Source organism: Urocampus carinirostris, chromosome 8, assembly GCF_059441175.1.
Source record: "Urocampus carinirostris isolate Australia breed hairy pipefish chromosome 8, RoL_Ucar_1.0, whole genome shotgun sequence".
In the NCBI taxonomy this organism is placed as follows: domain Eukaryota; kingdom Metazoa; phylum Chordata; class Actinopteri; order Syngnathiformes; family Syngnathidae; genus Urocampus; species Urocampus carinirostris.
Genome location: NC_142356.1, coordinates 6826321 through 6841372, shown reverse-complemented (window position 1 = coordinate 6841372; position 15052 = coordinate 6826321). Strand labels below are relative to the sequence as shown.

At 43.2% G+C, this 15052-nt stretch overlaps 2 protein-coding genes across 2 annotated transcripts in view; one reads left to right on the top strand and one right to left on the bottom strand.

Annotated features, from left to right (window-relative positions):
- Positions 1-6265, top strand: part of evpla (envoplakin a) — a 33949-nt gene extending 27684 nt beyond the window's left edge. The window contains exons 19-22 of the mRNA XM_088341458.1: positions 155-238; positions 325-432; positions 500-592; positions 2305-6265. Of these exons, the coding sequence (XP_088197584.1) occupies positions 155-238; positions 325-432; positions 500-592; positions 2305-5697 (3678 nt within the window). The 3' untranslated portion in view covers positions 5698-6265. The remainder of the gene's footprint in view (positions 1-154; positions 239-324; positions 433-499; positions 593-2304) is intronic.
- A 3543-nt stretch (positions 6266-9808) lies between these two features.
- Positions 9809-14784, bottom strand: ten1 (TEN1 subunit of CST complex). The gene is made up of 3 exons (XM_088341460.1): positions 14639-14784; positions 10818-10975; positions 9809-10148 (listed from the first exon to the last, which is right to left on the bottom strand). The coding sequence occupies exons 1-3, from the start codon at positions 14725-14727 to the stop codon at positions 10015-10017; spliced, it is 381 nt and encodes a 126-aa protein (XP_088197586.1). The 5' UTR covers positions 14728-14784; the 3' UTR covers positions 9809-10014.
- Between the last annotated feature and the right edge of the window lie 268 nt (positions 14785-15052).

The following is a 15052-nucleotide window of genomic DNA, read 5'->3' as shown; positions in this document are numbered from 1 at the left end:
TTCTACTTTTTCCTTATTTCTTTTCTTTGTTTTTGTGTATGTGTTTGTCTTGCTGTCGGTCACTCCTCTTGAGGGATAGACAGATAGGTTATGAACAAACAGTTATTGCGCATTCCTAATTCAAATGGTTCTTTTTTCAAAAATCCACCTGCAGCGAGTGATGGATGACCTCAAGCGCAAAGGCAACGATGTTGACAGACTCTCCAACTTGTCTCTCGACCTGCAAAATCTCCTCGGCGTAAGATAAAACACACAATCTTCGCAACATTGAATTATGATACATAATTGAAGTATTTTCAACGAACCCTTTTTCTCCCCGCGCAGGAGTATGACACCAACATCGACAAATTCAACAGCACTCTGGAGGATTCGGGCGCTCATATCGCCAAAAGACCTTACACGCTCACTCTGTCTGAAGCAATTCAGAAAGAGGTATCCGTCTTGCCAATTTTATGAATTTGACAATTTTCTTGGAAATGAGAACGTTTTTGCGTGGCAGGAAAGGGATCTGGTCAACCGCTACGCTGAGGCTTCGGCTGAAAACAGTCAACGGCAGAAACAAATGGGGTTGGCCCGAAATCTAATTTTACAGGTAAGAGTGCAGACAATAAGAATTAATGGCAGAAAATTCAGTCAACCCTTGTTTATCGACTGAAGTGAGCTGGTCTAGTGGAGTAGCAGTTGAATGCAGAGAGGGGGAAAAGAAGACAGATTCATATTTAAACTGTTGTTCAGACTAACTTGCAAGGTGCTTTTTGAACATTTTCTTGCTATGATCGCTTACTTGTTTTAACAATAGTCTAGGGCAGTGTTTTTTATAATTTTTTTGAGCCCTGGTATATTTCTTTCATTGAAAAAAATCCCGCGAAACACCAGGAGTCAGTGCCGTTAAATCTCTCTTTTTGCAAGACCGCACAGGAAGTCCCAATCCTCTTTTCCATGGTTACCTTGTTTTTGCTTCTCCCTTTAGCACCACTGCAACCCTTGGGATCCATAACTAATAAATACAGTACAAAATATACAGTATTGAGACAGAAAGTTATTGTGGGAGGTAGTTCAGGCAATAGCATATCTGATACAAACCAATTAAAGACCATCATTTTACATGACATCAATCGATAGCAGATGGGCATTTTAGAGACTTCACTTGCGAACATTGTTTGAATTTTACACGTTTTTGGCGGCACAAAATATATTTTTGGGATGTTGTACGGTGGGAAAGGGCCGTAAAGAGGGGCCAAAAAACATATCATTCCACATTGTAAAGTGAAAACTTTATAAAACAGGGAACCTGTTTCCAGAAGGTCTACTTAGGGGTTCTAACTCATTTTAGCTCGGGGGCCAGATGGTAGAAAGACCTCACGGGGGCCGGATTAGTAGATTGAAGAGAGAAAGAGAACAAGGAAAACAAATGAACCAAAAAGAAAATAAAAAAGAGAGAAGAAAAGATACAACAGAGAAAGCGAGAGAAAGGGAGAACAGAGAAGGTGAGAGAAAGCGAACGGAGAAAGTGAGAGAGAGGCCAGGGAGAGAGAGGCCAGAGTGAGAGAGAGACCATAGAGAGTGAAATGGAGGGGAGAGAGAGAGAGAGAGAGAGAGAGAGAGAGAGAGAGAGAGAGAGAGAGAGAGAGAGAGAGAGAGAGAGAGAGAGAGAGAGAGAGAGAGAGAGAGAGAGAGAGAGAGAGAGAGAGAGAGAGAGAGAGAGAGAGAAGGATAGAGAGAGAGAGAGGAGGATAGAGAAATGAAGGAGAGAGAGAGAGAGCGAAAACAGAAGGGAAGAAAGAAGAGATATACAGAAATAGAGAAATAAATAAAGAAAAATACAGTCCGAAAGGGAAAGAAGGAAAGAGAGAGACTAGCATAGCTCCAGTAGATTTGCAAGTGGTACTTGGCTTTGTCATCACCAAGCTGACATACTTCAAACTGCAGCTGATTTTTCCCTTGTACTTCTCTGGGGTCGAATCAAAAATCTTGGCGGGCCTAATCTGGCCCTCGGGTCGCATGTTCGACACCAGTGGTCTACTTTATTAAACAATAAAATACTTGAAGTAATGCAGACGGTTTCGTCAACACTGTAAATTTTCGAGAAACTTGAAATTGTAAGGAAATTCTGCGAGCTGTTTTTACGTAGATGAACATATTAAACTGTAGCATTATCTGCATACAGGCAGAGAATGAATGGACTGTTCAGCCAATCAGAATGCACGATTCAAATCAGTCAAGTAGCGAAACTGCGAAAAGCCAACCGCGTTATAGAGAGGGTTGCAATTTATGACCTTCTCATCCTTTTTTCCTCTGCTGTAGAACGATGAGAAAGTCCAATTGTTGGCCCAGCATCAAGTGCAGCTGGAAAGCCAGCAAAGAAGCGTTTACGAGCTTAGCAGTCTTCAGAGAGAACTGGAAGAAGAGAGGGAGAGGACGCTTCATGTGGAGGCCAACCTAAAAGCCTTCAGAGATCGGCTCATGTCGCTGAAGAATCGCCGAGGAGTAGAACGCGTGGAGGAAAAAGAAGTGGTTCAATACTACCGCGATCCCAAACTGGAAACCGACTTGATAGACCTTCAGAAGTTGTTCCACGAGGAGATGCGCAGACGGACCACCATCCAGAGCGAGATTGAGCATTACAATAAGAAATTCTCCCTCTTTGATGAGAACCTCAAAAACACCACGCCGAAACTGTTGACGAGAGAAGTGACCGAATTCGAAAAGGACCCTCAGCTCGACATCGACGCAGCCAAACTCCGAAACGAAATATCGAGATTGAGAGAGGAACTCCGACTGAGGAACTCCGAATATCTCCAGATGAAGACCGAGTACGACATCCTCTTGTCGAAGAAGCCTCTGATCAAAGAGCGGGTGGTGAAGAAGGAAGTGGTGAAAGTAGAACAAGACCCGGAGATGTTGAGATCCCTGCGGAAATTCGAGAGCGAAATCTCCGACGAGACCAGCAGGATTAAGATCATCAACGATGAAATATTCCAACTCAGGAGCCAGATCAATGCTCTAGAAAGACTTCTCCCAAACATTCAGCCCAAGATCATCACAAAGGAAGTCAAAAAGGTGGAACAGGACCCCGAGCTCATCTCCGAATCCAAAAGGATCCGAACCTCCGTGGAGACCGAGATAAGGGAAAACAACTCCTTGTCAACACTGCTGGTGGACCTCCAACGTCGCTACAGGGAAGTCCAAGGCCTGAAACCCAGAGTCGAGGTGAAAGAAATTGTCAACGAGATCTTCCGTATCGATCCGAACACAGAGATGGAAATCTTACGTCTCAGGAAAGACATTCAAGAGACCAGTTCCCAGCGTTCCGTCTTGGATAGAGATGTCGCAAAAATCGGGTCGGAGGTTAACTTCCTCCGATCGCAGAAACCCAAAGTGGAAATGAAGGAAGTTCTTCAAGAGGTTGTGAAGGAAGAGAGAAGTCCCGAAAACGTGAGAGAGATCCAACGATTGAACGAGCAGGCTCACATCATCCTCAACAATTACAACTTCCTCCAAGACCAGGTGAGGAACCTCAGAAAAGAACGAGACGGTTGGAAGGCCGAAAAGTCCAAAATTGAGACCAAAGTCGTCACCAGGGACGTGGTCAAGTACGAAGCGGATCCCCTTTTGGAGAAAGAAGCCGACCGTCTGAGGAAAGAACTGAGGGAGGAGGCGCAAAGGCGGCGTTCAATCGAGGAGCTTGTCTTCGACCTGAAAAACAAATACATCTTGTTGGAAAGACAAAAACCGGAAGAGAAAGTGGTCGTGCAGGAGGTGTTACGTTTGCAGAAGGACCCGAGACAAATCATGGAGCATGAAAGGTTGAGCAGGAGCCTGGATGAGGAAGTCATGACTCGTCGTCAGATCGATTTAGAGCTGCAGCAGCTGAGAACGAAAGTAGAAGAGATGGAGAGGCTCCTCAGATCAAGCGACGAGCATCAAAAGCGGATGAACGCAGAGGTAGAACTCAAGGAAATCAGAATGCGCATACACCAGCTGGAGCACGCTCCCCCGGCCGTTTCGGAAAACATCGTAGTGGAGGAGGTTCTCAAAGTGGAGAGGGACCCCAAACTGGAGAGGTTGACCAGCTCCCTGCGTGGAGAAATGGATAAAGAAAGCAACGATATCCTCCGTCTCCAGAGAGACATCCGCAACATCACTCTCCGTTTGGAAGTCCTCCAGAAAGAAAAGTCTGTTGAGAAGAAAGTGTACAAGGAAGTGGTCCGGGTCGAGAAAGACCCGGCTGTCGAAGCCGAGCGGGATCGCCTGCGGGAACAAGTCTCCAAGCAGAAATTCGCCCGGCAGGACGTTGAAGATCAAATCAAACGCCTGAATATGAAAGCAAACCAATTGAGGTCCACCAAGTCCAGTAGCTCAAGAGAAGAATCCACCCTGACAATGACCAGAGATAACCTCCTGAGGGAGAAGGACAACCTGACACGCGAGCTCAGGACACTGGAGACCAAAAAACAAGACATCAACATGTCCTTCGAGCAGCAGAGCCGACTCATGAGCGAGAGGACTCAGATGAGCCGGCACAAGAGCATCAAATTGGGCTCCGACATCCAACAACTGGAGAGGGACATCCTCAGCGAGAAAGACAAGATCCATGTGCTGGACAACACCATCCGAGAACTTCTTCTGCACGTGCAGAAAGAGGAGAGCTCTGAAACCAGGACCAAGGAGACCAACGTGTCCACCAAAATCACCATCCTGGACCCAGACACCGGCAAGGACATGTCTCCTTACGATGCCTACCTGCAGCGCTTGATCGACCGCCAGCAGTACATCCACCTGCAGGAGCTGGAGTGCGACTGGGAGGAGATCACTTCGGTAGGACCCGACGGCGAGACCTCGGTCCTCCAGGACCGCAAGAGCGGTAACCAATACTCCATCCGAGACGCTCTCAGAGAAGGCCGCCTCTCGCAGCTGGATCTGGATCGCTACAAACAAGGCAAGCTTCACATCTCCGAGTTTGCTCTTCTGGTGGCCGGCGAGAGTAAACCCAAATCCCAGTTTAACTCGTATACCTCGAGGACCAGCACCACGACGGTGAATTCCACCCCGATGACCGTCTCGTCCTCTCAGACCTACCCCATCGCCGGGATCATGGATACAAACACCAACACCTGCTTCACCGTACGCAGCGCCGCGATGCGCAAGCTAATCGATGCCGCCACCGCGCAAAAACTCCTGGAAGCTCAAGCGGCCACCGGGGGCATCATCGACATCGCCACCAAGGAACGTTACTCGGTCCACAAGGCGGCTTCCAAAGGTCTGGTTGACGACACCCAGCTCCAAAGGCTCCTCAACGCCCAAAAAGCCTACACCGGAGTGGAAGATCCCGTCACCAAAGAGCGTTTATCGGTGGGAGAAGCCACCCAGAAAGGTTGGATTCCCAAGGAGAGCGCCACCTGGTACATGGAAGCGCAGCACCTGACCGGAGGCCTGGTAGATCCCAACAGCAACCGCAGAATCAGCATCGTGGACGCCATCGGAGCCAAAATCATCAACAGCACCATGATGAGGGAGATCCAAAGCGAGAGCAACTACAAGAAGGATATCACCGATCCTCTCACCAAGCAGAAGATCAACTACAAGCAAGCTCTGGAACGCTGCAAGAGGGACAACGTTTCGGGTCTCCTCATGCTGCCGGCCTCCTCGAAGGAATCGGGATACACTTCGGGGTACAACAAATATGCAAGATTTTAAACGTGTTTACAGATTAGTTATGGATAAGAAAGGAAAAAATCCAATACAATAGACCCCGGGATACGGCATTAATCTGTTCTGAGCTGGGGATTATAAACTGAAATTGCTGTATAGCGAGGGGATAGAAAACTGTGGTAATTGGCTCCTAACCTAGGTATAAACATTACAATAACCACAAATATATATAATAAGTACTACTTATGTGTATTATACATGCATAAAATGAATAACATAAATTTAAATACATGTAAAGGAAAATTGACATTTATTTTTAGTGGGACGGGGCTTGAGCTGGTAGAGTGGAGTAGCGGGTGGATGCAGGGGGGTAGGAAAAAAAAGTGAAACTGACTATAAAACCTCCGATTTTGAAGATGTTCATGCCCCTTGCCCTTTCCTTGCTCTACTTGCCTTGTTTTTAATAAAAGTCCTGATTGTCGAATGGTTATGGTAATGTTAGTTAGCGAGGGTAGCCATTTATGCACATTCTCTGTATTTCTTGATAACCGCAAGCTTTGTTTCCATGGTTATTATGGTTTTGCCTCTCTTTAGCATCACTAGAGTGCAAAAAAACTCATTGACTCACAAAGTCTTTCCGAAGCACACAAGATTCTAAGGTGAAACGAGAAGGGCATTGTGGGAAGTAGTTCGACCAATAGCACACCAGAATTTTCTAGGACATTGACGGATAGCAGACAAATATCTTACGGACGTAACTTGTCATATGCACGAACTCACCAAAATTAGAAGTCTTCGGCAATTCGTTATTGTAGAGTGAGGAAAATGCTGTAACAAGGGGCTGAAAAAAATCGTATTCCACACTGTTAAGTGAAAACGTCAGAAGACGGGGTTGCTGTATCCCGGGGATTCATTGTATATTTCAGGAAAACAACGGGCCGAAGAAATCGGTGCCAAGTTGTCTTTGTTTACCACAAATGTCAGATAGGGGCTACTATGATTTAGTTATTACCAATGAATTAACTACCTTATATTAGTGGAATACTGGGACATGGTGCAATGCTAATTACCGAGATATGATTATGGATTACTTGTGGGGTGTCTTTAACACTGTTCATTTTTTTCGACGTGTTATGAAGAAACGTATCAATAAATTTCAATGATCATGTTTCTTGTGTAGTACTTGATCTAAAAACACACAGGTAGGTAAAATTGGGTTTTATTGGTTTACTGAAAAAGAACTCGTGTTGGATAACACTTAATAACAAATAATAGTCAAGTCGTGTTTATTTGTATAGACCTTAAACACAAAGAGTCTCAAAGGGCTGCACAGATCAAAGTCTATTGCCAACCACGGACTATTATGACACCATCCCCTGATCTAAAATCCACATGAGGGCAAATAATAGAGATATTGTCAACAAAAAATATAGGTTATTCTTACGCTATAGAATAGAAGTGTGTTTTAAGCTTAGATTTAAACATTTCTACTGAGGTTTCAGATCGAATCTCAGGGGGAAGAGCATTCCACAGCACCGGGGCCTGAATGGAGAACACTCTCTGTGGATCTCTTCTTGGCTCTTGGGATCACGAGTAGACCAGCATTTTCAGAGCGAAGGCTCTGGACCAGAACATAGGGGGGAAATGAAATTTAGCTGAAGTCTTTGTAGAAATTGTCACAAGATGTCGCCGTTCGGGCGTGTTGAGTCTCAGGAGTCGGTTGAGAGGCAAGATCGATGAAGAATTATTGGTGGAATTCGGCACAATTCCATCATCTTCATGTCCCTTCTCTGCCATTTTGCCGATGTAGCTCCCTTAGTTTAGCACCAGGGTTGGGTAGGGTTACTTTAACTGGATTACGTTCAATTACTTTTGGATTACTCCAATACCAAATATGCTAATAAAAGACAAAAGAAACTAGATATGAATCAAATTAGGACTCACAACACGTGGTAAGCTTTCTCTCCTGGCTTTGATCTCTTTGATCCCCGGCAAAACTAATATTAAATGCAGGGTTGGGTGGGGTTACTTTAACTGGATTACGTTCAATTACTTTTGGATTACTCCAATACCAAATATGCCAATAAAAGACAAAAGAAACTAAATATGAATCAAATGATGACTCACAACACGTGGTAAGCTTTCTCTCCTGGCTTTGATCTCTTTGATCTCCGGCAAAACGAACATCAAATGCCACAGAAACAAAATGAAAATCAATCCAAACAGCTCGCCGACATCATTTTTGCCGTTCCATGTGTTCCGTTACTCCCCAAGCCTGCACAAAATTGAGTCATTTTATTCATATTTAGTTTCTTTTGTCTTTTATTAGCATATTTGGTATTGGAGTCATCCAAAAGTAATTGAAAGTAATCCAGTTCAAGTAACCCTACCCAACCCTGCTTAGCACCATGGCCCGAGCGATAGCCCCGCTTTTGTTTGCGATCCCTACGCTGTCTCCGCCGCTTCATAAGTGGGTTGTCCACCCATGGAGATCCCGCAACACTTTTTTATCTCAAAGGTGGTATAAAAAGTGCCCAAAAAGTCTAAATTTAGACGCAGACCCAATTGAATAAGTTCCTCCCGACTATAGGTATTATTGGCCACGCATGTGTCCAGAAAAGAAAGCAAAAAAGACAAGAGAACGGTAATAAATAGAAAATTAGCTGAAGAGCTGTGAGCCGCTGCGTCCATGCGCGCCGCCATCATTTTTTATGATCCATATTTAAGATTTTATAGAAAGTTAGACTCACAATTAGCATATTTTTCTTTAGTTGTTATCAAAAAAATGAAAAGGCATATTTTTTGACCCTCTGGGTTTGTGACAAGAGTGTAAACCCCCCAGTAGCCTTCGATAAATTTCTGAAAATGGCCCACCAGTGAAAAGGTCCTTGTGTTTGTAGGACATTGGATTTCTAATCAGCATATTTTAGCAGTTGTCAGAGCGTATTTTAGCACAACCTCTAATAATAACGCGGTAATGACATTGTAATTACATAAGCATACACTTGAGCTGTGTTGGGGAAGGTCGAGCAGTGACTCCACTTCCTGAGAATGCTCTGGAAAAAAAACCTGGTTTCAACGGAGCCAGAATGGAGAGCATACGGCAACATGGTGTGGTATGTTGGGTAGAAGGCTGCAGACAGGACAACCTCACATAGTTATCAGCACAGACCATAAAACCACAGGTTGCTCTCTGTCCAGTCTGGATGACAAACCGGAACACGGCCTATACACCTACTCATGACATATGGCATCAAGTCAATTTGTGACGCCCCATCACAAAGGGCTGCACAGATCACAGATTATTGCAAACCACAGACTATTAGGACACCATCACCCGATCTAAGACCGACATGAGGGCAAGGAAAAACTCAAAAACCTCAACATGAGGAAAATAAAGAAACCTTGAGGCACAGGAGGTATTCCCCCTTCCAGGATGAGCAGGCTGCAACGGATGTTGCAATAACAAATAATACACATAATAAAGACGTTGAAGAGAAAAGATACAAGACTATAAGGATAAATAATAAATTTTGCTCCTTTTACTTGATTATAAAGGAAACAAATTTTGTGTCAGATCACCCTATGGTAGGATGTCTCATCAGGGTACGACTTTTCGGCAAAAAGAGACTGTCTGAAAAAGAAATACAGAAAGAAATTGAGAAAGGAAAAAATGGAGAGAGAGAGAAAAATAATGGGAGAAGGGAAAGAGAGAGGGTGGGTAAAAATAGAGAGAAAAGACAGAAAAAGAGTGTGAGAAAGAGAGAAAGTGAGAGCAAAAGAGAGGAATGGAAAAAGGGAGAAAAAAAGTAAGAAGAGAAAAAGAAAGATACATGAAAAGAAGTGTGGGAGAAAAAAGAGAAAGCAAGAGACCGAGAGAGATAGAATTACAACTGCAGTTGCTTTGCGAGATGTGGAATGCCGGGAGCCTTGCAGAAAAGTTCTCAACACAGCCCAGAAAATCATGGGTTCTCTCTGCCCAGTCTGGAGGACATTGCCCACAACATTATATAAGTACTCATCCAACCTGGGCTACCGCCTCTTTCACCTGTTGCCCTCTGGTAGACGCTACAGGTCCTTTTCAAACTAAAAGGCTCAGTTTCTTCCCCCAGAGCCATCACCACCCTAAACAAGCTCACAAAACTGGAAAATAGCATTTCCTATGTATAAACATTTCTATTCAAATCTTTATTTTTGAGTGCCACGTATAAACTCGTAATCAATAGACAAATGTGTATGAAACTGCTAGCCCTTAGCACTAAACAGAAACAGAAAAAAATAGCTCTCGTCTTAAATAAGCGTAAAACATTCTTTGTCTTCCCCAGCAATAAAAAAACAAACTTGTATTAAATAATCATCTGTTCACGTCTCCTCCGTCTGATGGTTATGCCTTTCTTGGAAAAAGCTCCTCTGCTCATTGATGGCTTTCTGCAGAAGGGAAATGTCCGCACCATCCACGCAGTTGAGAACACGCGCACAGATCCTCATGTCTACCCCTGCAAAAAAAAAAAAAAAAAAAAAAAACAACGATGAAGGGCAACATAATGAAGGATTTTATACGATTGACTCATAATGCAATAAAGATTTTCACTGAGTGGGCTTTAGTTTAATGTAGAATAGAATAGAATAGAATAGAATAGAATATGCCTTTATTGTCATTGTTACAAAATGGGTTAACATATTGTGACAACGAAATTGGCCATGACATTCCAGTTTCACACCTTCACAGTGAGGTAAAAAACCAAGGAGATAAAGGAACAGAGAAGATGAGGTTATAAAACAAGGAGGATAAGGTTGTAGTTATAATTTACACAATATTTAAACAAGAAATGTCGGCTTGTGGGATGTCACATACAGTTTGGTATCGTAAGGGTTTGTGCAATATGCATTTGGTGCAAACAAAGGATCAACATATGCATATGTACAAGGTCAGGTGAGGTCAGGCTGTTCAAAATGCATATTTTGTCTAGGGAATTTTGATAACAGGACTCTGACGGAGGACGGCAGACATTGTTTTAAGAACGCCACGTTGGGCTTCCTTGGCACGCCCATGGGAGGAGCCGGCACACCATTATGCAGGGAGAAGATGGCCAATAGGAGAAAGGTAACCGGTACATTTTGATATTTAATTCCAACAATAATAAAACGAGCTAGTCTTTCCTTACCTTGAGATGTTTCTATTTCACCCAAAACGACATACTGGGCCCCAATTATGGGATGGAACGGTTCCACAAAGGAGGTATTGATGACGACGTGGTGGTCTTTGGAAGCATTCTGGCCGGTCAAAGAAGCCCGGGACGTCTCCGGCTCATAGCAGGCGAGTCTATTTTCGGAAAATAGAAATTGACGAAATGAGATGTGGCCCCCAGGAAAAACATGTAGGAAAGTACTGGGGTCAGGGCAGATAGGGAATAAGTCGAACGTGCACCAGAAAACAGCAATGGCATTAGCGGCAAATATTTCCAAAATAAGGGTCGAATATTTGAAAACCAGGTTTTTCTATACATAAGCAAAGCATATATTTTCTGTCCTGTGCCCTTATTTGGGCTTTCGTTGGACCTGGAGCATTTGCCAGAAAGCACAGGAGGTCAAAAAGAATTTGATACATTTGACTATAAAGGATTTTATACAATTGAATAAAAGTTACATTTATCGAGTACAATGAAGATTTTCACTGAGTAGGCTTTAGTTCAATGACAGGTCACACTGTTCCGAATGCAGAATATTTTGTCTAGTTCGGTTGATAACAGGACTCTGACGGAGGACGGCAGGCATTGTGTTGAGAAACAGTCTCAGTTGCTTAGGTTGGTCCAGACATCGCGGCGCTCTTGTCAGAGATGGTGGAGCCCAGGGGGGCTTCATTGGCACGCCCATGGGAGGAGCCGGCACACCATCTCGCGGAAAAGACGTGGGCCGAGAGGAGAAGGCTAGTGACTTGAAGAGAGGGTTTCACAGAGACTCGAGCGACGCTAATTCGGCTATATTCGTTGGAGTTCACTTAGTTCTATTAATAATGAAATTAAATCTGCCCCCGTGTGAAAATGTCGGCTATTCTTGTTCATCTTTTCCATCAAGAAACGAGCGCGCATCTTTGGGTGAATGGAGGTTGTGTTTGGTTAATGGAGTCAGATAACTCATTCGAACAATTTGGTAAACGCTACATTTTAATATTTAATTCCCAACAGTAATAATGTCCTCCAGACTGAGCAGAGAGCAGCCCATGATTTTTGGGGTTGTGATGATGTCTTTCTGTAATTTAATCCTGTCTGCTGCCATACTAACACTTCTGATTTATTCAATGTACCTTCTTTTTTCCTCGCTTAAAATTGCCTACTTATCTAAAAAAAACAAAATAAAATATTTCTGTGTGTTCCAACTCAGCTTACGCAATTTTAATGGCACTTGCAGTGATTATTTCCAGGGGCGTAGCCCCGCAAATGCACAAAACGCACACTATAAAAAAAATAAAAAAGTTTAGTGTTAAAATTGTTCATAATACGCGCTAATATGGTTAAACAATACAAAAGCAGGATAAACCAAATTTCCCGAGAAGAGGGGGGAATCTGCTCTGTCTTCCGGTGCCCCCTCCCCTCCCAGTGGTATGTTCGATGATGCCTAATTCGCAATTTGGTGATTAAAACGGCCACAAGAGTCTGAAACGGAGAAAATGAAAATAAACTAAATGAGGCTCATGCTTTTCTTGCTGGCAGTCATCTCATCTCATTAGCCGTACCGCTTATCCTCATTAGGGTCGCGGGCTGTCAATTTTAAAATAAAAAAACTCATTTTTGTACCGTATTTCCACACCTGTTTGGCGCACTATTTTAAAGGGTTCAAATTACATTTTTGTCGGCTAATACGGCTCACTGACCTATTGGATGCGACCGCTCCGACGCACTGGCCTATCAGAGGCGAGTCTCACGTGTGCGCCTTTAATACCAAAACAAGTGTGTGTATTAAAAAAAAAGCACCGGAAACAAAACAGTTTAATTGTGGTTTAATCGAGTATTTATCACACACAAAAAACACCAGAATACAACTTTTTTTTTTTTAAAAAAGAGACCAAATAGTTTGGTAATAACACCTTTTCAAACAAAGCCCACTAACTCAGATAGTGGATAATAGTGTTAGGCAGATAGTGAAAAGCGTCACTAGGAGGCGTCCTTTCACTGTCAGTGAAAGCTTTGGATTGATAAAGTGGGTACGAATTAATTTGTGGTCTATGTAAAATATAATTTAACAGCACTAAATTATGAACACAAATCATATACAAACCATGTTAAAATAATATTTTACCAAGACAATACATTAAAGCGTCCTCACTTTATTCATCCAAAAGAGACGAAGGAAGATTACCGTACACTGGAAAGCATTTGTGCTTAGGGCATCCAAATGTCTAGAAACGGCCCTGATTATTTCAGCAGGGGACAAAAAAAATGCCACATTTTAAACTACACTAAAAGCGTCAATTTTCTTCAAATAGTTCAAAAACAGCATTCAATTGACTTAGATTGGGATTTTAGGCGAATTTTACAGGAACGTTAAGGAGTTTGTTAAGATTTGTGAATTTTGTAGTGCGCTTACTCGTGAAATTGCGGTAAGACGCTTACTATTGTGTGACGTCATTACGCACGCACCATATTTCGTTTTGCTAATTGTAGATTGCCATGTTATAATAAATGGAGCCGTGTACTTGTTTGCTTGGTTTTGAGGAATAAATATGCTTAAAGGCTGAATCACAATGTCCTGCTTATCTTCTCACGCATGAGGAAACTGCACACTCTGACATATCCTCAACAGTTATGTTTTCCTAATATTCTGTACGCAATAACATCTACCGCTTTTAAACCTCAAAAGGTTGATATGTATGGCACGATTGGGTGGTAATGATTTTTTTTCTTTTGCAGACTTTCAGTAAAATTGTGTCCGGTGCATTTTTTTTTGTCCACTGCCTTGTCTATAGTTGATTAGAGTAGTCAAGTCATGTTTGGGGCGGCAGTAGCTCAGGAGGTAGAGCGATCGTTTTAGGATTAAGGGATCCCAGTTCGAATCCCGGCTTGTCCGTGTTACATGCCGAAGTGTCCTTGGGTAAGACACTGAAACCCCAATACCCCCAATAAGCAGGTTAGCGCCTTACATGGCTGCACAGATCACGGCCGCTATTGGGAAATGTGAAGCACAATGTAAAGCGCTTTGGGAAGTCATTGACTTGAAAAGCGCTATATAAATGCAGATCATTTCATTTCATTTCATTTGTTTGGCCCTTAATCACAAGGAGTCTCAAAGGGCTGGGGGAAATTCCTTATTATAAGGGACAAAACGTTTGGGTGCTTAAAATGTTTGTGCAGACTAACTGAAGGGAGGATGGGTTAAATCTTCAACGATCATGACAGTTCCAAGCAAAAAGTATCGGTATAAATCTATGTCGTGAAAACGAAAGCACATCATTGACAGTGCAGCTGTGAATAAATCAGTACGTAAAACAAATATTTTTAATCAATTCGTTCAAACGGGCAGCACGGCGGCGCAGTGGTTAGCGCTTGTGCGGCACAGTTCATGTCATGGGAACCTGTCGTGGGTTCAAATCCAGCTCCAGACTTCCTGTGCGGAGTTTGTATGTTCTCCCCGTGCTTGCGTGGGTTTCCTCCGGGCACTCCGGTTTCCTCCCACGTTCCGAAAAAAACATGCATTTCAGGTGAATTGGCCGGTCCAAATTGTCCCTAGGTGTGAATGAGCGAATGAGTTGTCTGTCCCTGTGTGCCCTGCGATTGGCTGGCAACCAGTTCAGGGTGTCCCCTGCCCACTGCCCGGAGATGGCTGGGATGGGCTCCAGCCCCCCGCGACCCTAATGAGGATAAGCGGTACGGCTGATGAGATGAGATGAATTCGTTCAAACGAACAAGTGTCTACTCGTAATCCTGGCAACGTTAGTAAATATTACGACGATCTGACCCATGCAAACAGAAAAGTACAGTAAGTCTTTCACCTGCCGAATGTTCGTACAGAATCTCCATGCAGTAACAGTTCAGATTTAAATTCCCACGGGAAATAATACACGGCAGTGGAAGGAAGCATCTTGAAAGATCGCGATCCTCTCCAAACAGGAGATCCGGTTGATTATGTAAACAAAACCTTTTTACTTCCGGGTTTGTACCACGTGCTGTGACGTCTCTCCCCCTTGCAGCGTGAGCAACAGATTTAAAAAATATTTTTGTAAATGTCCTTATATATATATATATATATAGATATATATATATATAAAGTTAAGTATGGTTGTACTTTTAATACATCGTTGCGTGTGTATGAGAATGTTTCTGCGTTTTTTTTTTTCAATAAAGCATTAAAAAAAATACAAAAAACCCCAACGTCACTATCGCTCTGATTTTCTCCGTTAAAGTAA

Excerpts from the sequence above, each read along its gene's own strand:
- ten1 (XM_088341460.1), bottom strand. The coding sequence starts at position 14,727 with ATGCTTCCTTCCACTGCCGTGTATTATTTCCCGTGGGAATTTAAATCT. Across the intron at positions 10,976-14,638 it reads TCTGTACGAACATTCGGCAG|ACTCGCCTGCTATGAGCCGG; the intron begins GTGAAAGACTTA and ends TTCCGAAAATAG. Across the intron at positions 10,149-10,817 it reads TGAAATAGAAACATCTCAAG|GGGTAGACATGAGGATCTGT; the intron begins GTAAGGAAAGAC and ends TTTTTTTTGCAG.